The sequence below is a fragment of the Clytia hemisphaerica genome, unplaced genomic scaffold, assembly GCF_902728285.1.
Source record: "Clytia hemisphaerica strain Z4C2 unplaced genomic scaffold, Clytia hemisphaerica genome assembly, whole genome shotgun sequence".
NCBI classification, from domain to species: Eukaryota; Metazoa; Cnidaria; class Hydrozoa; order Leptothecata; family Clytiidae; genus Clytia; species Clytia hemisphaerica.
In genome coordinates, this window is record NW_027103388.1 from 65601 (window position 1) to 89623 (window position 24023).

General features: G+C 35.3%; 2 protein-coding genes across 2 annotated transcripts; both read right to left on the minus strand.

Moving 5' to 3' along the window:
- Nucleotides 1-435: 435 nt before the first annotated feature.
- Nucleotides 436-14530, minus strand: LOC136824817 (serine-rich adhesin for platelets-like). The gene is made up of 12 exons (XM_067080790.1): nt 14407-14530; nt 9808-9888; nt 8382-8474; nt 8098-8130; nt 6288-6407; nt 5981-6027; nt 5577-5776; nt 5181-5431; nt 4379-4984; nt 3934-4189; nt 1345-3758; nt 436-959 (listed from the first exon to the last, which is right to left on the minus strand). The coding sequence occupies exons 2-12, from the start codon at nt 9829-9831 to the stop codon at nt 918-920; spliced, it is 4086 nt and encodes a 1361-aa protein (XP_066936891.1). The 5' UTR covers nt 9832-9888; nt 14407-14530; the 3' UTR covers nt 436-917.
- A 2122-nt stretch (nt 14531-16652) lies between these two features.
- On the minus strand, nt 16653-21063 carry LOC136824819 (dickkopf-related protein 3-like). Its single transcript, XM_067080791.1, has 3 exons — nt 20630-21063; nt 19955-20322; nt 16653-17603 (listed from the first exon to the last, which is right to left on the minus strand). Exons 1-3 carry the CDS (start codon nt 20849-20851, stop codon nt 17531-17533), a joined length of 663 nt encoding a protein of 220 aa, XP_066936892.1. The 5' UTR covers nt 20852-21063; the 3' UTR covers nt 16653-17530.
- Nucleotides 21064-24023: the final 2960 nt, after the last annotated feature.

The following is a 24023-nucleotide window of genomic DNA, read 5'->3' on the forward strand; positions in this document are numbered from 1 at the left end:
GAAAAGCAAAACTAAATTTTATCAATGATTGTATATCATGTAATATTATATTCACTTTCCATGGATGTCATTTTAAGCATTTTGATTGAGAAAACCCCCCAATGGATAATATGTACTGTGCTAAGACTCTTATGGATATTCGGATTCTTTAATCAGAAGAATCTTATAAGCGATCTACAATCGGTGACGAAATACTTGGCACAAAAGGGAAATCCACAGGGAAGTTTTGAAACCACAATCGATTTGTAAGTGCTCTAAAGTAGGTTCGAAGGGTAGAGTTTTAACGCTAGACTTAAGACTTGAACAAAAGTTCAAAAATGGTCCAGTAGGGCTTGACATATAGCCTAGAAACCAATAAATCCCTCCCAGATCGAAATAACCGATGAAATCAAGTTGAAGGCCCGAAATTGACATTCTCGCTCGAACTTCAATTTTCGAAAAATGGTAAATTAGCCAAAAGTGCCAATATTTTATGACACCGATTGTAGAAGGTACACAATATTTACAATAAATACTGTACACTCTGATGAATAATAAATTTCTAAAGTATACAGTATCATGATGTACTTATTATTGTCTAATGTACAAAAAATAAAGAAATAATTTACTATCAACACTACGAATAGGATAAATATTTTCTTTTGTCCATTTTTTAAGGCGTTCTCCAGGATGAAACCATCACCCAATCAGAGAGTAGATTTTTCTCTTTCGTCAAAGTTTCAGGCTTAAGTCCAAATCTGTTCATTAGATCAAATCAAAATGTTCATCAGTAGGGAACGCTGAGTAGATTTGGTCATAGCTCTGTAAGCCCTATCAGGATCGACCTAGATCTTTACGAAGCCAATACCAGTGGTAGGTATTGACGCATATGAGCCGTACATCGCCATGTAATGCTTCTGAAGCCGATCTTCATCTCGTCAACGAGCAACACAATAAGACCCTTCGATTGGAATGAAGTGCTGGAAACAGAAAACGAACATTTAATGGAGTAAAAAACCGAGTTGAAAAGATAATTTGAGTAGACCGAGACATTTTTTTACTTATATAAGCATAATATAACAATTGCGAGACACTGTCCTGATATGAAACGGAAACACTTATGTAAAACAAAACCTTTAAAGTGAAAATGTAGGGGGATAGAATAACTTGAAGGTCAATAGTGTGCGTTCAGATTGCATTGGTCAAAAGAGCTTATTTTCTCAGACGCGAAACGGATTCTACACAGCAAATCTGTACATATTCATATAATTAGAAAGCCTATTTATATACTTCGCTGAGACGGAAGAATTTTTAACATTGAGTCTAAAGAGAAGTGTAACAACGAAATCAAAAATCTTTAGAAACCTGTTCATCTCCGTGCATCAATAGTTTAGCGAGCGGGTTGAAAGCACCATCTATTCGTTCACGCGACATTGAATGCAACAAATCCTTGTATTCCTCCCCCATCTTTGTGTAAACTTGGATTTCAGTATTCAGTTGGATATCTTGTGGAGAATCTGGTGACTGTTGGTGGTCATTAGATTGTGGTATTTGCTTGATGGGGCGAAATGCACTGCAGTCTTTGGATAAGGAGATAAGCGATGGTTTTAATATGGTAGATGATGTGACCTTGGTTGCAGAGTCTTTTAACGGGCTTGAGTAGGTTGGTAACGAATTATTTGGTTGTTGATAGGAAGTTAATGTGTTATTAATGTTCGGCATGCTTTCTGCGATGGTTTTTGTGTCTCGTAGTTTTGAGAATTTGTTTTTCTTGTCCCCACCAAGACCGGAGAATAACGGTTGAGCTGCAAAAAGCGATGAACCGAAGAATGGTTTAGAGGAAAAAAGCTGATTGGTTGTTGCTTGAAAAGAAGGGAGCTGATTGGTCAATGGCTGTTGCTCACGTTGTACGGAAATTGTCGACGGTTTCAAGGCGAAAGACAAAGTTGAATTTGTATCTTGGGTCAAATTTTTGTTGTTCTTTTGCTGCGATAAGGTGCTTGAAAATTTACTTTTTTGTCCGTGACCAAGACTGCTGAATAATTGTGGCGCAGGGAACACATCTAAGCTTTTTGTGACAGCTAATTGTGGTATTGTTAAGGTGAGTTCGTCCATGCTAGTGATAATGGATCTGTGGTTGTTTAGTGAAGTTGAAAATTGTGATGGCTTCAAGAAAGAGGACCTTGCTGAATGCTCTGTAGGTTTTGAAGACGTCGAAAAGGATCTTTGTGATGTTGAAGAGCCTGCATTTGGCACGGCAGAAAATTTGCTGGATTTCTCCAGATTGTTGAATAGAGGGGGCGCTGGGAACAAAGATGGTGCATTTAAGGAGAATGAAGGTCTCGTTAAAGCTTTGGTTTCGTCTTTATTTTTCAGAATATGCGTGTTCGGATCGCTCACCACACGAAAAGGGACAGGAGCAGAGAACCCAGGCTTCGACTCCAATTTTACCCTATCGCATTCATTGTTGGTATCTTTTGGATGCATTTTGTTGATCAATTCGGATGTTGGTGTTAAGTCTCCTCTAAGTGGCATTGGAGAATCGTTAGCCATTTCTAAGGACATGTCTTGTATGGATGATTCCATCAATATTCCGTTGGCTGTAGCAGATTGTTCAAATAGTTTTAGACTCGGTGATCGAGGATTCGGTACGTTCAATGGTTTTCGGTCGTTGCCAACATGTTGTAACATAGTGTCAGAAATGGACGAATTTGATTTTGGAGAATATCGTTGATTTTGATGCAGTTGAGTCATTCCTTGGCGACTGGTTTCAGTTTCTTTAGTATTGATCTGAGATTCAATTACATCGTGATCTTCCCTGGTGTCATTTAGAAGTGTTTCTTCAATATCACCAACAATGGTGGCATCAACGATCGTCTCATCTCCATCTTTCCTCTTCTTGTTTGCTTCGGCTAGAGTGCGATACAAAATATCCAACATAGCCTGTTTGTAAGGTGTTCTGGCTTTCGTGGACTGTCGGCGACCAGGTGCGTCTGGTTGTTTTTGTCCAGCATCTACGACGGGCGTCAAGATTTCGATCTTTTCACGATACTCATCTCGAGCTGGTGTTTGTAAAAGAGTGCTCTGCATTGGAGGGTTCTCTTGATGTAGTTTTCCAGTGTTCTCCATCATCGATTGTGATTGTGATGCTTTGATGATGGATAAAAAGCGAGAATCTTCCAAATCCATAAGGTCGGTGTTTGCATCATCGTTATTGAAACTCATCAAATCTCCAATCACTTTGTTGTCCAACGCAGGAAGAGGGCGACTACTATCGTGTAATTTCGATGCCCAACCAGGGCTGTCAACAGTCATGTTTGTGGAAGGAGCCTCAGGACTGTCAACTTCGTTATTGAGATAGATATTCTTGCCGTATATTTGTTCAAGAGCGGAACATCGTTTAAAGTTTCGTTTTTTCTTTTTCTTTGTTTTAGCTGGTTCTTCAGTACGGTTTTCTTTGTTGCCATAAGGATCAAGTTCTTCGCCCAACACCTGGGCCCAACTTTTCTTTGAAGAATCGTCTCCCTTTCGTGGGATGACTGATTCAGATTCCTGCATTTTATTGGGATTCAAAATACTTTTATTCGAGTTATTCGTACGATTGCTTTGGTCTAACAAATTACCAATGGGTAAAGTTCGTTGTTCCATTGGTTGCTCGGCTGGCATAACGTATTTGATTTGATGTGATCGTGATGATGTCGGTGAATGTCGTGAGGGTGATGAAGTAACAGGGCTTGCCGACAATTCACGACTTTTTGTTGGGGTGTGAGTCATTTTATCTGGAAAGACAAAAAATTATTTTCAAACAACAACTTTGACACAAATGCTAAAAATGCTTCCAATCTCGTAAGAGTAAAATAACACCTATCAAACATACTTTGCTAGAAATTGGGTACGGATTTAATATTTAATGAGGTTAATTTGACGTCAAATAAGCAAGTGACAAAGTTTTACCTGTGTTTGACGTTGATAGGTCAATACTTTCACTGACTACATTCGGTTTGGATCGCGTGAAATATTTGTGATCAGAAGCAGCTGGAGATCTGGTTGGGGTCACTGACACGCTTTCTGTCAAACGGTACTGTGATTTTATTCCAGAAGGTGGCGTTTTAGTGCTTGACCGTGTCTTGATTGGTGAACGTCGTGGTGTCGCATTATGATTGGATTTGTTGTTACGTGTTGTGGCTATAGCTGGCTCTTCTATTGTGCTCTGTAAAGACAAGAAATAAGTTAGATAGAAAGACGAACCTTCAATAACAACCAATAAAAAGGATTCAAGGAAGGACCTTACAGAAGAATTAAAAAAGAGGAAAGTGCAAAAACTGAAAAATGTCTATTTTCAGTTCTTATAATCTGTCAAATGCAAAATGACTAGACTAGATATTTTTCAAAACCTTACCTTTTCTTGTTCATCAACCCATTTGACAGACTTCTTCTTTTCTTTATCATACTGTACTGTCATTTGATCTCTTTGTTGCTTTGGTAACGGCAGTTTAGACATTGTATTTTGTCGCGCCGGTGTCCCAACGCCTTTCATTGTCAAAGAGCGCATTGCCCTAGGTCGTTCCGAATCCACAGTCGCTTGAGACAAAATTGTGGTACGTTTCTTAAGAATAGATTTGACTGTTGACATGGTATCTTTACTACTTGTAGTGGGAATGGGGCGATGAGGAGTTGCTGGAGCTGTAGAGGATCCTTCGTCATCTTCAGTAATGGTGGATGGGACGATATCACTTTTCTCAGATTGTTTATGTTGATCACCTTGGTAACCGACCAGAGTTTTCCGAAAAAGAAAAGAGCCTCGATGAACATTGCCTGAGACATCTATCGTTGAATTTTCGGCTGTTTGAAGTTTATTTATCTCCTCTTGCTCTTGCTCTTTCTGTTTGGCTGCAAGACGTTTGGTTTTTGATTCTTCCGCTAGATTTTGAAGCCATTCCATGAGGAAAGGTTTTGATGAATAGCTATCACGACGTGAAAACACAGACCATCTTTGATTTGTAGCCTAGATGAAGAAAGATAATTAACAAAACATATACATTTGCAGCCTGAAAATGTGCTACATAGAGTGTAGATTCTTCAATCCGAATTTCTCGGTAAATAATTCATACTCATTAAAGAGATTTGAATGCCTCTGAGAAATTAACAGGGGGTAAAAATTTCATAATGGAGGTAATGGTCTTAACTTAACTTATACTCACATTAAATGAGCTTCTGTTTTGGCTTTGAAATTCTTGTCGTTCTCGGTTCCCAACGATAACAGACTGTCGGCCAAAAGGAGCCATTCGATTTTGTTTCTTTGGATTGAGACGTGTATCACGAACGGGTCCAAATTGACTTGATAATCTGGATGCTTGTTGATAACTTGGTGTGTTTGGCAATCTTTCGATGCCTTTCTCATTCATAATGCTATCAAGAGCATTTGAATCGGCCTGGAAGTCAACAGCAAAACCTAAAAAAGAATATATATGTACACTTTTCATAATATCTTTAAAAAGTCATTATTCGAAATTTGGAGAGGCTTATTGTTATCAAGCAAAATAAACATACATTTGAATTCATGAAAGAAAACAAAAACTATGACAAGTATAGCACACCTTGTATATTTTGGGCATTTTTTGTAGCACTGCTCACACTGGCTGACAACTTCTTGTTATTTGACGTCATGGCGCTGGTTTTCTTAGGAGTGGCGGCAGGTCGGATCGGACCATGGATTATAGTTCTCTTTGTCGTTGAAGATGTTACCCCAAAAGAAGGACGAGGGATTCCTGATTTCTCCTTGTTCGGATTTTGATATCTAAAAATTTTGAATTAAAAGTAAAGAAGTAAAACACAAATGATATGAATACAAAAGTCGAACAGGTTTTCAGAATATTACTTTTTCGGATGGGTTTTTATAAAAATTGATTCGTTTCTTTGTTATGATTTTTGAGCTGTTTAGTCTTACGTATGTAGAGGAAATTTTATTATTATCAGATTTATATTTGAAAATACATCTCACCGGCTGACAACCCCAATTGTGGCTCTCTTGGGTTTGGAAACTTGCATCTATAAAAGAAAAAGTGAAGAGTTTTCGTACTGAAAAGACAAGAAATCATTTTTTCATAAATTTTTAGACTTAAATTTTTTTTTCTGATGTTCAATAAAAAACTCACCTACCCGCACCTTCAAACTACACTGATTATTGGTTAATTGGCTAAAAAGAGGAGGGCTTCGAGTAGGCATTTTCTCAAACCATTTTGGCATCAGGCGAGTACTAATTTCAAACGAGTGTTATGGTAAAAACAGGTGAAAAGAAATTAACTAACACTTAGCATTTCATTGCATTCGAACAATTTTTCTTTAGCAGCATCACTTGTAATGAAGTCATCGTCAGCTATTTGACCAATGGCCAATGGTTTGCCGTGCGTTAAGTCGAAAGGTTGCACCTAGAGTAACAAGCAACATGCTGAATGGACCTACCTGATGATGAAACTTAGATAGTAATAAGGAGAAAAACAATCAAGAAAATATAGCGGTTAGCGAAAATGCACTAAATTTAATCATTGATTGTTGATGGGGGGGCGGGGTTTAGGGAAAAAAGAAATAGAAAGTTCCATTTGCAAAATTGCAAAAGTTTTATTGACAATTGAATCATGCTTAATAGTGGCATTGTTATCAATAATTTTTTTAAGTGAAAAAAGAAAGAAATATATGGAAAAAGCCCAATTCAAAGCTGCAAAAACGGCGATTTCCGGCATACTTCCGGCATTTTCGGCCGGGAAAACATGATTCTCAAAAATCCGAATCGGCCACACTTACACGCTTTTTTTTATAAGAATAGTGTACTTTGGTTGAGGGTAAGCATTATTCTTATTTTTCTATTGTTCTAAACAATAGGCCTATTGTTTTAAACCCGAAATCTCACCCCCTTATATATAAGTTATTCTTATAAAAAAAAAAGCGTGTGTAAGGGTGGAAATTTCAGCAAATCTGGGAAAAATTGCAAATTTTTGCTCGAAAATGTTGATTTTTTTGCTCTAAAGAGTTTAAAATTTGAAAAAATGCACTGTAAGGGTATGAATTTCACCGATTTTTTTCTGCACTGTATGTAAGGGTGCGATTCTAAAAGTCAAATTTTCCCCGCACATACCGTCAGTTGGTAAACCTACTGCCCCCCCCCCCGGGCATATTATCAGCATTTTTGGCTGAAATTTTATTTCTTCAAAAATCAGGTTCCGTCACATTTTAGGTATTAAATTTCATGAAAAAAATATGAAGTACAGCTCGAGAGATTCAAGAAAAAACCGTTTTTCCGGCGATATTCGGCTGTTCCGGCGATTTTTAGAAGGTCCCGGCATCAAAAATCAGTTTTATTGACAAACGAACCATACTTGATGGTTGGCATTGTTATCAATAATGTTTTTGAATGAAAAAACAACCAATTATAAGGAAAAAGTCCAATGAAAATCTAGAAAAACGGCGATTTCCGGTATATTTCTGGCATTTTCGGCCAGAAAAGAATTTTTCTCAAAAATCGAACTCGGCCATGTTTTGGGCATTGCTATTACGCATCTTTGTGCATAAAATCCGAAAAAACTAATGATGAAATCTCGAGAAAATGCCAAAAAAACAGTTTTTCCGGCATATTTCCGGCATCTTCGGCCGGAAAAAATGTTTTTCGAAAATCGGGCTCCGTTGCATTTTAGGTATTGTCCTTTTGCATCAGTGTGCAAAATTTCATAAAAAAACTAATGAGCCAATCCTGAGAAAAGCTGGTAACAGACGGACGAACGGACGAACGGACATCGGTTAATTTATAGGACCTCCAAGGTAGGTACAAAAAAGATAAAGTCGATTGACATAATATGTTGAAGAAGTATTAATATACACGAGTTATTTTGGAACCAAAATGAGCCATTTCCCTAATTGGTTTTAATCGAAAGAATGGCTTTTAGAGCATTAAATTAAAAACTTATTCTCCTTTTATTTAGGTATTCGCTTTCGATACTACATGTAACAGTCAAAAAATTTGATTTATGAAAAAGTTTTTCATGAATTTTCATAAACAACTCAAAATAACTTTTAAAAAACAAGTTTAAATATCTAACATTTATGTAAAGGTTGATCTTTACTTACCGAAGTTAATGGCTTTTTACCTACAGCTTTTCCCTGAAATTTCAAAAATAAAATTATGGTAGGATAACTGAAAAAACACACTCAACGAAGGTCAAAGGTAAATTATGGGTAAATTAGATTTTTCTTTATATTCCAGGTGATTTGCTAGTTATTAAAGTAATAGTTATCGGACAGTTGCGAGTACAATATGAGAAATATTCCCATCCCTAACCCAGATTTTTAGGCAAATGTTTTACTCGTTCCGGATTTTCCGTATGACTACCTATTCAATAAAATAAGCTAACCTTTTGGAGTTTAGCATCCCATTGTTTGTGAAGTTTTGAGAAATCGGGGGCAGCTTTTGCTTTTCGCACTCCCTCCACATTGTTCTCTTTGTCCTGAAACATGAGAAGAAATCTGTTAATAATAACAGGATGATGACGAACTTGGAAAAGCTTACCTCATATCAAATAGAATAAAACAAAGTGAAGTTTATCATTCTCCGTCTGACATGGCCATGTCTATTATTATTGGTGGGTTACATGTTTATAAGCGTACAAAAATCCGAAAACAGGCTCAGAGATGCTTAGGTCGAAAGCTTTAATAAGGCTGAAAAATGCTTGAGGCCAAAAAAAGCCAAAATCATGAAAAAAACATTTTTCGTAGGCTCAAGTAATGCTTGCCATATGCTTAATTTTCCCCATATCTGAGCCTACATACGCTTATAAGTGCAATGCTTATAAAAAAAACATGTATATACTAGACTGATAGTATTATTGGTATCCAAGCTGCATATTAAAGCTGTCTCATTAATATTTTCAGTTATGATTTAGGAAGAATAAAACAGTGTCTGTTGCAACTAGGTTTTATGCGTCTGGACGAAACTCAAAACCAATCTTTGCTTTTGTGACCATTTGACCAAAATAGCCTGTTTTTATCTTACCCCTATCTAGCCTGAGGGGGGTGGTGGGGGTAGGGACAAAACATCCCCCCTGACAAATTGTTTTTCTGGAGGTTTATGACTTCAAGCTATTCTCTTGAAATTTTACAAGTTTTCTAACTTTTGTACATCTTCATTTTCTAAAGAAAATCTGGAAAAACAGCGATTTCCAGTATATTTCCCACACTTTCGGCCAAAAAAGAATTTTTCTCAAAAATCCAACTTGGCCATGTTTTGACCATTGCTAATACGCATCTTTGTGCAAAAAATCTAATGATGAAATCTCCGGAAAATGAGCCATTCTTGAGAAAAGCTTGTAACAGACGAACGGGCGAACAGACAATGGTTAATTTTAATAGAACCTCAAAGTAGGTCCAAATTTCGAAAAAAAAGAAGATTTTAACAGTTTTGGCACTCTGTACCGCAACAGAATTTGAAAATATTGAAAATCTGATTGAATATTGTCGAAAGAGAATTCGATTGGCATTAATAATGTTGAAACTGAATTTAAAAACCTTTTTCACACCAAGAGCTACAGCCATTTCAAAGTATGTCATATTTTTTATATTTTTTAATAAATTGCTTATAAAAAACTGCTGATGTCATCAAATAATGTACAGTGGCAAATTTTCTGAGTGTTAAACCAAACTTTGCATGAATATGAACAATCCCTGTGCAATCCTGCCAAGTTTCATGACTTTTCAATCATTTTTCAAGATTTTATGAGAGCGGGGGATGTTTTGCCGACCGAAAATTGCCATATACTAATAAAAAAATCAAAATAATCCTACCTGTGTTTTTCTTGAGATAACCATTTTTTTCCTACTTCAATTGTTTTTCTAGCCTTTTCTTTCTTTCACTCATTTGTCATTCTATAATAAAAAGAAAAAGATCATTGCTTAATGTTCATCTTCACTAGTCCAGAATCTGCTGAAGGGAGTCGGCTATGACAGTCTTGAAACTTTAATAAAGGTTTCACTAAACTGTTTTTCAGCAAGTGTACAGAAATAAAAAGCGCACAAAAATTAATGGTATAAGGGATGATGCCCATTCATGTTACATCATTGAGCGTTATATTGACATCCAGTACTCATGGGCTATGCGAGAAAGGTTATTTAAAAAACAAAGTGCTTTTTAATATGATACTGTAAAAGGGAGCATTCAAAAAGTATGTTCTTCCAAATTTCCCTTTTTTCAGACCCCCTCCCCCTTGTTTGTCAGCGCTCATTTTAAAGATCCCCAATTTGTACGTTCGTTCAAATTTGTTGCCCCCCCCCAATATTCTGCTTTCACTCTAATCCTTTCAACAGTCACAAATAAATAAAAAATTTCAAACACATGTTTTAGTAATAAGAAATGTTTCAAAAAAAATTCCCTTATCCTTTGAAGATAATTAGTGAATTAAGATAAGGTAAATTCAAAGAAAATTACTGTATTATCAGTGTAGGTGGAACTTCGATATTCCAGGATTATGATTTTACTAGATTTTAGGCAATTTTTACCTTGCTAACCCAAATCTCGCAACCTTTTTTACCTTAAGGAAGATCGAAATAAGAGCTTTTTAGCTTTCCGAAAAAACACAAGCCAAATTTTTTTCATCTTCGCAGGATTGATTCTCAACCACAAAATACATCTTTTGGTCAATGGGTTTTTTTCTGACATTCTTCCTTTGGACTATCTGACAAAACATGGGACGGCAATTTGGCCACCATTTCACCGAACCTCCAAAGTCATTTGATTTGAGTTAATGAACCATATATTAAAAAATACACAATTTCTATTTTCTCTTTTATATTGAAATATGAAAAAAAAACGTAGTGGAACACACGCGAATGTCTGGAATGAAGAAGACCAAATTAGTGGCAAAACGATGGAGCGTTTGACACCACGCCTGACCACGCATGCGGCAAGTGTCCAATCAGTGTCCGGTCATTTTGAATGAAAACAAAAAAGTTAAAAAGGGTGCGCTATCAGTGCCATATTATGACAGAAATATGATTGATAAACTTGTGGAGTTATTTTGCAAGGATTAAAAATTTCGCGAATAGGCAAATTTTTTCAGATTTTCACATTCTTCGTTAGTTTCATTATGAGATTTTGTGTGTACAGTAAAGAAAGGCAGGGCTGAAAATAAGCGTCGGTCATCGGTCAATGTCCGACTGAAAAAGCTATTTGACCGACTGAAAATCTTTTGTGTTGGTCATGATGTCCGAATGAAAAAAGGAATAAACCATTAACTTGAGAGTTGAAAATAAATCTCTTACACCCCTGTCTCTTACTTAGCCTATTCTTTTAATACTCGCTTCCTTTGTAGCTTTCAGGATGTTTCTAAGTTAACTTTTATTGACTTGCTTTCTTCGTTACTTTCTTTGTTTCTAAGATCACTTTTATCAACCCGCTTTCTTTGTAACTCTTTTAAGGGTGTTTCTAAATTACTTTTGTCAACTTGCTTTCTTTGTATCCTTCTTTGTTTCTAAGATCACTTTTATCAATTTGCTTTCTTTGTAACTTCCAAGGGTGTTTCAAAGTTAAACTTTTATCGACTCGCTTTCTTCGTAACTTTCAAGAGTGTTTCTAAGATCACTTTTATCAATTCGCTTTCTTCGTAACTTTCAAGGGTGTTTCAAAGTTAAACTTTTATCGACTCGCTTTCTTCGTAACTTTCAAGAGTTTTTTAAAGACAATTTTCATCAACTTGCTTACTCCATAACTTTCAAGAGTGTTTCTAAGATCACTTTTATCAACTCGCTTACTTCATAACTTTCAAGAGTGTTTCTAAGTTAACTTTTATCAATTTGCTTTCTTCGTAACTTCCAAGGGTGTTTCTAAGATCACTTTTATCGAATCCATTTCTCTGTTATATACAGTAACAAACTGTTCAAAGGTAACTTTTATTTTTCCTACTCGCTTTCTATGTAACTGAATGACCGACAGGATTTTGAGTTTGACCAACAGGATTTCATTTCTGTTGGTGGGTGGGACTGGTTGATATCTGGCCTGTATTTTCACTTACTGTTAAGTTCTCTTTGACAACAAATTTGTTTCGATAACTCCACCAAGTTTATCAATCATACTTCTTTGTTCCTCTTAGAGTTCACATAGGTGTATTCCACTACATAAACAGATCTTTTTTATATTTCGATTTAAAAGCCTACTTGGTGCGAAGGAGAAATCATATATTTTTTAATATGCCGTTTATTAACTCAAATCAAATGACTTTGGAGGTTTGGTGAAATGTTGGCTGAATTTCCATCCCATGTTTTGTCAGATAGTATCAAGTTAGAGAATTGAATTAGAATTTCTGAAATTGCGAAAGTGTATGGATTTTCATCAGAATTTCTGACCACCACTGGAAAAAAAAAAATTTCTGAGGCTAAAAAAAATTGACGCCGACGCCGCGACGGGGGTAACAAAAATTTTCTGGCTGGAATGGCCCAATGCAATGGTGTTTCAAACCCAGGAACAAATGAAAACTCTTGAAAACTGACGTTTTGTTTTTGAATTACATAATCATACGCGCTCGAAAACCAGCCAATGCCAGGGTATTATCTAGCACTATCAGTCAGCATTAAAAAGCTGTTCATATGCAGGCCAGGGGGGACGAGGTTGAGGTAAATTTTGTCATTTCACCTGTGTTTGGTGCATGACAGTATAGACCTAACTCTTCATACAAAAATTACGGGAAACGCATATTTGGACTTTGTACCCTATGCTGCACTCAAGCACTTGAGCCAAAATCCCGCAAAGGCGGGACAAAAATCAGTTTTTTGAATTTTGCAAAAAAACGCCACATAGAAGATCTTTCAAATTCAGTATGTGAATAGAGCAGTAAAAAATACAACTTTTCTATTTTTCCTTTTTTTTGCAAAAGTTCTAGGAATGAAAATAAAGGGATAATGATAATTGAATACTATCCATTGATAATCCGCGGCACTATCGTAACGCTAGAATCGCTTTGCGTAGTCTTCGCTTGAGAAAATGATTGACAGATTGAAGTTTTTCATCCCCGCAGTGCGCGCCGCGCGGGAGCTCGGGCGCTCTGCGTGCGTTCTCGGCTCAATCCTTGGACCGCGCAAAAATGGTAGACTGAGCTGTGAGTGATAGATCATTTCGATGGAAGTTGTTGGAATGTTTACAAGGCTCTTGACAGAATATTGTTTGTTTTATTGTCAATGATGACAGTGCCGTTATAAATTTTGTTAGATCTGACAAATTGATGTTTGTAAGTGCACTTTATAGTTTTGATTCCCATTGAAGAATCATATCTGGTTTTCATGTTACCAGACGATCTCAATCGAACAGAATCGACGATCAAACCAATCGAACGAAATCGAACGCAATTGACCGATTGAAATTCGATTGTTGAACGCAATCGAATCTCAATCGAACGTCAAAATTCTGGGTAATATTCGATTGGTTCGATTGTTGTTCGACTGGTTCGATCGTGGATTCCGTTCGATTGAGATCATCTGGCTTTAATCTTGCAGCTTCCCAACATCCAAACTCTCAAACATCACAAGCCGAATGAAACTACTTTCGATTTCCTGTAGAAATTGTGCGATGAACAATCCGGGGGTCAATGAATCGACTATCGAACGCAATCGAACGCAATCGAACATCAATCGAACGCAATCGAACATCAATCGAATCTGAAAATTGCGGAAATATTCGATTGAAATTCGATTGGCTTGCGTTCGATTTGGTTCGACTGGTTCGATCGTCGATTCCGTTCGATTGAGATCGTCTGGTTATTAGATGCTGTTTTAGAGCTTTAGAGCTACACTGCATGAAACATATACAGCCAATTCGATTGACTTCCAAATTTGCCGTACTCACCAACTTTGCCAAATTTACAATTTCAATGTCAAAAGATCACAGCTTCATGGCAAATTTGTACATCGCTACGCCTGCCATTATGATTTCCCTTTTTTGATGCTTAGTCAGCAGTTTTCTGTCAGCGTTTTGTAAAGCGAACGATTTTTTAACCAATCAAATTGCCGATCGGCATTGTTTTGCTTTAGCATTGGAAGGTCTTCTATTTTTTAAAATCTTTGGCAAAAGTGGCAAAATTGGAGCGAAAAGAACACAGGTCTTGTGGGAACAGTGTTTTGTATGGAGACGTATGGAGGTAAGTTCCAAAAATGCCAAGAATGCCAGATTCACCACATCTTTTTTATTTGGCATTTATGGCACTCAAACTTTGCCACATTTGCCAAATTTTTGTCAATCGAATGCAAAATAATTGGCAATCAGGGCAAAAATGGCATATTTTGAAGTCAATCGAATTGGCTGATAGTTCACACATTTGGCAACTTAACAAGGGGTTACCTAATGGAAAAGCTCTCTTTGATTCCAAACTTGAAAAAATGAAATTAAGTATAAATACATACCTAACAGTCCCTGGCTAACAGTCTAGTCTAAAAAAACAAGATCTTTAGTTGGTTTCAGAATACGTCTTTTTTCGCCGCCATCTTTTTCCTGGTTTGTTTTGAAAATTTGAATTCTAACGGATTTTCAGAAATCAAATTTGATTGGCTGAAAAGATTCATTTCGAATTCCGGTAACCCTAATCGGTTTTCTTCACCCGATTTCGTTAAGACATGGAATTCCCGAGTTATTTTTCCGAGTTGAAAAACTCAAGTTACCACAAAAAACCGAGCTATTTCGAGTTATGACGACTTATTTTCAGTTTCGCATCCCATCCATAACTACTCGGTTTATTTTGATCGCATCTCTTAGCATCCCGAGTTGTTTTTCATTTTTTTTAACTCAGGAATTTTTTTTTGCTTCGTTTCTCTTTTTTTTCTCTTTTTTTTTTTTTTGCTGTCTACTCTTCTTACCGTGATTATCAGTTATCACAGCTCGAATAAATATCTACTACACCCTGGGTACCATCTGCATGAGCTTGTACGAGATTTAGAAATATTGTTATTATTATTATTATTATTATTATTTAATTATTATTTTTTTTTTTTTTCTCAGATGTAACTGGTTTTATATTTATAAATCCTGTAGCTAATAAGGCTATTTTTTAAATGTAAATATCAAACAAAGTTTATAGTTTTTACGGTTATATATGTATATTTTTTCTTAGGTCGACCTCTGTATTTTTTATTAGAATTAAGTTTCTAAAAGGGGTGTCCCTTCTACCTCACCTGGGTAGTAAATATATTCAAAATGTTCAAATGTTCAGAGGCCAAGTTTTCATCAGAGAAAATATTGACCTCTGCCTGGCGACAAGGTTGGGTTTTTCAATCAGACGCTGTATTGCAATTGTATTTAAAAAACCTTACACGTCGATATTTATTCGAGGATACCCCGGGGTGGGGGGCACTCGATTTTGAAACGACGGTATGTGCCGCGAAAAATCTGCTTTTCAAAATCGTACTTACCCTTACAGTGCAGTTCAATATGGCTGAAAAGGTACCCTTTCAGTACCCTGAGTATCAGAGGTCAATTTTTCAAAGAGAAAATATTAACTTTTTATTCGCGCTGTGATACTCACGGTACCCTTTCGGTGCTTTCTCTCTTGATTTACCCTTTCTTTTTAACAATTATTTTGAATTTGTTTTAAAATTCGACCCTTGCATGCAGTGCAATCTCACAGAAACACACCCTTACAGTGCGTTTTGGGATGCTGAAAAACCCCATCCTTAAGCACGGCACATGACGTAGGCCAGATCATATGAGTCCCTCCCCCGGGGAGGATACTCACGGTATTAATTAGGTATGGGTATTGTTAATTTTCCAAGCAGATTCTGATTACTCCGCGTGCGCTGCTAGCACTACACGTATGGACAAAAAGTAAGGCCGCCCGGTCCTCCGTGGTCTGTGCAGAATGGAGGATCTGCTGATGAAAGATATTTATTTTAGATCTGATACTCATTACGGCGGCCAGTTTTAAGTGCAATCTACATTATGAATTTTTCATATTTGGCACGTACGAAATGCGAATTTTGCCTGATATGATGTAGCCCACAAAACCTTGACCTGTTTTACATTTTGTGTTAGGCCAATTATCCTCGAATCTGAGAATTTAAAAATCAAAATGAAAAATTTTGATGAGCAAGAAATTGAAGAGTTTGGCGGAGAAGAGTAATTCAACTTTGAAGACCTTATTTTCAGCAAAGAAAAACGATTTTGACATCCCTTTTTCACAGACCCACTGGAAAAATTGACCAAAATATCCCTAGTGGAAAATTATACTCTTATTTTTGTACCCGCTGAAAATAATCAGATAAGCAAATTCCTACCTGCAAAATATTGTGGTATTTTTCCCATTCTGACTAGTAACAATGGAATCCAAATCCCCAGCCATAAAAACATGGGAATATCAATCTCCATCGAGTTTCCGTCCGTCGTTTATTTTACCTCCACTGGCTGATAAAATCCCACCGGGTCTGTGAGAAAGGGTTTTATTTGATATTCGGGGGGGGGGGTAGAAACTACTCTTCATTGCTTCAGCTTGGATGCCGTAAATGATCTCATTTCGAAAAAGGAATTTGGCTTGACCTTATAACCAGAGCGAATTATCGCTATATATTTTCTTGTATTTCCGCTGGATTGTAATAATATGCTTAGGATAGGAAGTTAGCTACTTTCGATGTGGTCAAAAAAAAAAACAATGAGAAAAGAATTGTAGTAAAACAATAAATATAAAATTCTTTAATTTGATTCCAAAATATGTACAGATCTGACGTATTTACAAAGTATTCTCGTTTTCATAAAAGCAAAAAAATCAATACCCATTAAGTGAGGGTTTCGTGATTCACAAGGGGCTTCGTACTCCCCTTTGGTAAAGTTACAATAGTTTAACAAACGGAAAGTTCTTTTAAAAGGGAAAAAAGACCCCCATAAGGGATATACATATTTCCTGTCGCATCAAAATTCATATTTCATTCATCGATATTAATGACACACCTTAGATGGTCGTTGAATCGAAAGCAGGCGATGATAATTGCAAGGGAGTAGTAATGCTGCAAATCTATTGGTCCACAAATGTGCGACGTCATCATAGTATTGTTTAAAAACATGATAACTAACAACAATGAAACCATTCCATTGTCTAAAAGTGTTCACGTGTAGATATCTGAGTATCTCAAAAAAACAACACCATGATCGTTAAATAGATTTCAATGTTTACAATACAATGCATTTTTCCATAGATCCACCCAAAAACAATCTTGGAAATGGGATCTTTCAGTGCATCTTGTACCATAAATCCTTGACGTATAATATACCAAGATGCTAGTACATGCTTCCTAACTGGCGTCATACAGAGGCAAAGTACTGATAAGGCGTGGTTGACAATAAATAAAACAGCGTTGAACGGTATTGCGCAATATTATGGCTTCGTACGTTTGTATTGTTGATAAAGTGAAGGTCCAGCCTTTTAGGATGCAACGAACGGTGACGCTTTCACCCGTTGATTCATTGTGAGGTTCAGTTCTTTCCGATCTATAAATCTCCTGTTCTTTAACTCCAACTTATTGACTAAACTACATGAACATTTTTTCAAGTATTATAATTAGTTCGAACGCATCGTCTCTCACTTTCGTCGTTCCAATCTTTGATCAAATCTAACAATCTGAAAGTACAGAAAATGAAAATTGATTAAAATTCAGGCATGGTACAGGATAATCATAAAAAATTGAGAGGAGACACGAAGCTTTCATAAAAAACAAAGATACCGAGGGTGAGCGTACTACTATAACTGTTCTTTACTTTAAAACTAAGGAAATGGTTTTCCATCATCAATATCTCAAACTTTTAAAGATAGCACTGTCCAAATTTAAAATGATTTAAACCCAGAAAAGAAAGGAACCATTTCAGCAAACACGCACAGAACACAAAAAAAGCTTTAATAAGAACAAACTATATTATAGCCATTGTAAGAATATTTTGAGACTTTTTGGACTCTAAAACAGCCATTTTCTTAGGAAATTGCGCAAAAATATTTAAAGAATGGTGATATTAAGAATATCTTTAAGTTTGTCATTCAAAAAGTTAAAGAGCATCAGATCAGAAGAGTTCAAAAAATTTGGATATTCTTATAAAAAATTAGCATGTTTAGAGTGATCTACCCAGTTGGCGTGAATTCGGTAATGACCATTTGAATGAGAAGTCCCAGCAAAATTTAATGCCGATATAATTAAACGGGAATCTTTATAAACTCACGCCAACTGGGTACCCACTCTTTGTAATTTATTTCGATCATAAATTTATCGTAAAGTTTTCGCGTAGTTTTTAATTCAAAAAACATTACGAAAATAGATGTTGGATATTCGTTGAAAGTAAATCCTTAAGGCTTGACTCTATTATTCAAATTTTCATATGTATGCGAAGGATGTGGAAAGGAGGAGAGGAAAAATAGCTAACAGAGACAAAGAGATTTGTACCGGTATTTAGAGGAGGGGTAGATGAACGGTTGTAATGAAATTTAAAGACAACCCTAACTTCCTTCGTACTCCGCCCTCTCACAAAGTTGGCCGTTCCTGTTGCCATGACATTTTATAGCATACCGTATGAAACAAGAAGCATAGATAAAGAAAAAAAGGAAAAGAGTAATAAAGATAGACAAATAGGCAATCAATTAACATGCTATTCTTTTGTTTAATGTGATTAAAGTGCGTCTTTGCATGATTGCTTTTCTTTAACTTTTAAATCTTATTGTATTTTTTAAAGCCATACCACTTATTTTTTCCGTTCATTCATTTATAGCTATATTTAAAAGCTTTATTTTCAAAATAGTTCCAAAAATATCCTGGTTTTGAAAACATTTTCACAACTGGTATCCTTATATTATACTTAAATGAATATTCACTAAAGATTTCTCTCAGGAAAGTTTAAGCTTTAGCGACTTAAGGGTTCGACATATCATGATGTTAATCATGATGGTTGTTATAAAGTTTACGAGATTCGAATTTTTTCAATATTTGACCACCCGTGAATTTTTGAAGAACGCGAAATAATGAGGTGCGAATTCAAACTTTAAAACATTTGTGAATAAAATGTCTGGACGTTGATGGTTCGTGTTCTTTTGATGAAACGATATACAGATGAGGTGTTAAACGCCTCTCCAAACATCATCCATTGAAAGATAGGAGGAGTTGGAAAGGAGGAGGTGACATGTTCAAAAAGTCTAATTTTGTAAAGAGACATCTAATAATTTTCTAACACTTTTTATATTGCTGTTAAAGAAATTGTACATAACAAACTGACGCCCCTACCTCCCCCTTTTCTTCAGAAATTATATGTTTTGACAAACCTATGTTTGAGATATTGAATTCAAAAGTTCGAGACATATAAACAAAAACTCCTACAAATCGATTTTCTCACACCCCTAAAGATTGAACTCTAAGTGGGTAGACTTTGATTTAACTCTTGCATAATTACCAAGAAATAAGATAAAAGTATTTTGAGAGAAATAGTAACAATATCATGTGGTTTTCAGTTCAAATGTCATGTAATTTGATTTCAATTAAGTTGTTATTAAGTTTGAGCTTCTCCTCCTCTTTTCTACGCCTTCTCAACTTTCTTTCCGCCTTTCGACAGGAAGAAATCACTAACCGCAAACCACTCACTTTTAACATGTATCCAAAATGTGTATCGAAATTTCTTTTAAAAGTTAGGCTATCATTACCAAGAATACCTTGAACTTCAAGTAAGTTTGAAAAATAGGCTGTTTATAATAATAAGTACTTAATTTGTAATACGTAATTTGTAATTTGTAATTCATAAATGTATCCACGAATCTTAGCCGCGTAACTACTTGGGACTGTATCCCAGCTTTTGGCACAAGTGCTGATTAACTGCTGAAAAATGTACAAAGCACTTTTGACATCCAAGTAAAAACACATCCAAGCTAGCATGCGCGATCTACTCAAACTACGTTAATATATAATATACAAAAGAATCATAAAAAAGAAGAATACTTACTTATTTGTCCTCTTCCTCCTTCTACATTTCATTCCATAAGCACAAGGACACTGATGAGACCATAAATACAAACGATTTGGTTTACTACATCTATCCCCTTCTTGTAACATTCGTTTACAAATGTTTTGTCCTTTTTCACGAGCACAACAAAATCCATAATTACATTCTCTGTCTTTTGTACATAAAGCACCTTCAGTTCCCAGTCTTATTTTACGACGGCAAACACCTCCGGCGCATTCCATCCCACGACAACACATTTTGTTGCGACGACACGTTTCGCCTTCTTTACGACAATTTAAACAAGTCTTTTCGTAACGATTACAATACTCGCTTGGCTGGCAATGTTTATCTTTACGACATCCAGATTTCTAAAACAGAACAAAGGGAAAATCATAACAAATTGTTTGATATTTACCTGACAGCTAATTACACTCGAGTAATTATTTTCAAATTATAAAAAGTAAAAGTCTAATTAATTGACAAAGACTGGTATCTGATTGTGTTCAGCGCTAGTCTTGTAAGCAAAATATTCGTCCATCAGCCAAGATATGAATTCAAACTTGTCATCCCAGCGGGTACAAAACGTCGAAACAACGTCTATCTAACGTCCATATAACGTTAACGTTGAAACGACGTTGTGAGCTAGCTGGGATATTCCATTACAACAAGCCTCACCTGTTTGAATTTAGAGTCTATAGCGGTAGCATTTTGAACACGTTTATTTGGCTTCTCCGCTATTGGAAAAGTACGAACAAGCCCTATCCATGCCATGGTAGAACTCAAATATGTTAAAATCAATAAAATCCTTAAAATTGACGTTGTACTATACACCATAGCATACGCTGGTTCCGAAGACTCTTTGTAGAAGTGAATGTAATACAGTAATATGTCGCTCATAAGGGTACCAAAATTCGCGTCATTAAATTCTCATATCTTTCATTTGCGTTTATTTAAGTTCCAAGGAAGTCAATGTCCTGCGATATATAAGCTCTCACCAATAACACGTCAATAACACGACTTAAAATTTACAAAAAAGATTTTCCAATCAAAAAAAAAATTTGTGTCGAGGACTAATGTCGACTAGCAGAAAATTATTATAATTGCACGGTTGTAAAACATCTTTAAAAAAAAACTCTATGTCTAATTATTATCAAGTTTTTTTTTTGTGAAAAGAAATGCTTTTCGTTTGCGAGCCAATCAGGAAAGGTGATGAACAATTAACTTTACGTAGATTGAATAAAAATGGGAGGAGAATTTCTTTATAAGAGGCGGTCTAACTACTACCTCTATAGCTGAGCGTTAAGCCTAATTCAATCAACCGTTTTTTTGTGTCAGTCAGTCAGTAAGAAAACATAAATAAAAAGAATAAGGATAAAGCAAGGAGAATCCTTTTTGTCTTTCAGTCCATCATAATATTATCGTGGCTAAAAACACTCTGTCAAGGAGGATTTGGCTGTGAGCCGTCATTAACTATGAATTTTTTTAAGCAATGCTTTTATTTTTGTCTATATGAAAGAAAGAAAATCGGCTGGATATGTTGTTGAATGCATTTTTGCATGTTTGAGGGCGGGCAATTCGACCAATCATAAATTGACATTTATTTTTCTCAATATGAAGAAATAGAATTTATTGAATTTATTGTTATCTTGAATAATTGTTATCTATAATTACGCGAAAAATTCTTGAAAAGTGATAAAAGTAGAAAAAGAAAACTCACGTAATGTTGGCTACCTATTATGTAGTTATAGTGATACTAAGTCAGAAATACTTTACATGGAAACATTTTCAAAAAATAAATATCATTTTAATCACTATACCACTATTGCAAAAACGTCTTTTCTTTCGAAATCTTATATTAGTTAAATAAAGTAAAACCAAAATCTTTTCCCCCGAGAATCAAATACAATCGTTCCCAAAGTTAATCTAAGAAAGGTTAGAGGTATTACACTTGGAATAAGATCAACAGCATCACCCAGTTGAAAAGACACATGAGAAAAAGTAACCAAACAGTACAAAAACACGACAAGAAAACAGAACCTATTAATATGGTAAATAATCTCACTTGAACACTGAAATGCAATGGATTATCATTTTGAGGCCTCTTCTTCTTCTTCAAAATCTGAAGAAATGCAGCAAAACAACTCCCTCAATCACTCAAACACAAAGTAAAAATACAAGCTGTTTCAGGACTAGCTCCTTGTCATCTTCATGGTCTATTTAAATTTATAAGAACAATTTTATAAGAACAATTTCATAAGAACAATTTTATAAGATCAATTTTATAAGAACGATTTTATAAGAACGATGGCGCTCAAAACGCCGAAAAATAAGATAAATCTAGGAACAAAGTTGAGCCTGGAATCTCTGAATTTTAATACATTTTAAGATAAAAAAGTTATTGCTTGTTGGTTTTAAACAGTTTTTACTGGCAAACAATGTATGTGTTTGTAAAGTGAATGCAATGATAATAAATATGCCATGAAAATACTTTAAGACATCGAAAAAGCGGTTATTGATTAACCAATAACTAGGTTGAAACTGACCAGAAAAATTAATAACTGACACAAAAATTTTCAGAATTTGTGAAAATAGTCGACTCCAAAGACAGATTCCAAATGTCCTGCCTCACAGGCCAAATCATGGTCAGCCTTGACATTTCACATGACTGATTCACAAAAATAGCTTTACCAATTACCAGAAGAAAAAACCTTATTTCGACCATTGTTCAGTTGGTAATATTCTACGGTCAGGGCTAAAAAATCATAAAAGCAACACATCACAAATATTGTTGAAAAATCTCAAATTCTGGTCAGATGTATTCAAGATAACTGCTCTGTCACACCCAACAAAACCATTAAATCGATGATGTCCAGAAATTATTAGCCAGCACAAGAATAAGAAATCTTCAAAACAAAGATTATTGCGAACAGCAAAAAAGTAGGAAGATGAAAATAAATGATATTGTAAAATGTGATGTATTATGAAGAATTTAGTCCAGAAACTATGGGACCCTCTTGCAAAAGGCAGCTTAAAAGTTTCAAAATGCAAAGCCTAAGACTGTTCAATACAGTCCCTGACTTTGAGGAATTTTACAGGATGTGTGACAGAACAATCACCATTCTGAGGTCATCATAAACACATGCTTTTTAGACTTTTAGAGACTTTATTTAAGGAAAAGTCAAGTGTAACCTTCAAGAATCACTCATGCAACAAGCTGAATCAAGCAGCCTAGTTAATATAACAATAAATTGGTCATCTACAAAGGATGCATGTGTAAACTTGAATTGAATATATTTTCACTGCATCGCAGCAGGATAACCCCTTACAAAAAAATTAGATTACTCTAATACAATGGGGAACCTAGAAGAAACTGAAAAATTGTTACAGAAATAAAAATAAAAAATAATAACCGATTATTATAATATCAACAGTAACAACAAAATAATGAATATAAGAAATATTTTTACTTTTATTTTATGCCAATTCTTTTGAGTAGTTTTATTTGAAAACAGTATATATATCATCCAGAATCATGTAACATCCAAATAAAAATGAGAAAACTTCCTTTCTCCTCCTTTTGAATTTGATTTGTGCTTGTGTAACTTATGGCATACCTCTCCTTAGACAGCAAATTTCATAATCTTTTGATTAGTACTCTTTGAGAAATAAATTTAAATTTTTAAGTTTTATGATGTCATCAAATTTATTACGTCATGGAGCAGCTTTTCCAACCTGAAATCAATTTTTTACATTCTTGTTATAAAAGTGGCTATTTTCCTTGGATGGTTCAAGCACCTTCAAAGTTTTACTACAGCATAAGAAAATTATGACCATCTGTCAAAAGATTTTCCCTTGTTTTTCAAAAAAAGAAGAAAAATTAATGGACCTTTTGCTAGCTCGGATGTCATGGTTGAATAATTAAAAACTCCAGTATCAAAAACAATAATCAGATAATTAGAAATGGTTAATGCACACATAAAATAATCATGTGTCGTTGGTTTAATGCAGCCTTTCTAGGTACCGTAAGTTGGTCTAATGCAGACATCCCTCTTTTAATTTCGACACCCTT

Excerpts from the sequence above, each read along its gene's own strand:
- LOC136824817 (XM_067080790.1), bottom strand. The coding sequence starts at position 9,831 with ATGGTTATCTCAAGAAAAACACAG. Across the intron at positions 6,408-8,097 it reads GTAAAAAGCCATTAACTTCG|GTGCAACCTTTCGACTTAAC; the intron begins GTAAGTAAAGAT and ends TTGTTACTCTAG. Across the intron at positions 4,190-4,378 it reads GGGTTGATGAACAAGAAAAG|AGCACAATAGAAGAGCCAGC; the intron begins GTAAGGTTTTGA and ends TTGTCTTTACAG.
- LOC136824819 (XM_067080791.1), bottom strand. The coding sequence starts at position 20,851 with ATGAGCGACATATTACTGTATTACATTCACTTCTACAAAGAGTCTTCG. Across the intron at positions 20,323-20,629 it reads TAGACTCTAAATTCAAACAG|AAATCTGGATGTCGTAAAGA; the intron begins GTGAGGCTTGTT and ends GTTCTGTTTTAG. Across the intron at positions 17,604-19,954 it reads AGGAGGAAGAGGACAAATAA|ATTGTTAGATTTGATCAAAG; the intron begins GTAAGTATTCTT and ends CTGTACTTTCAG.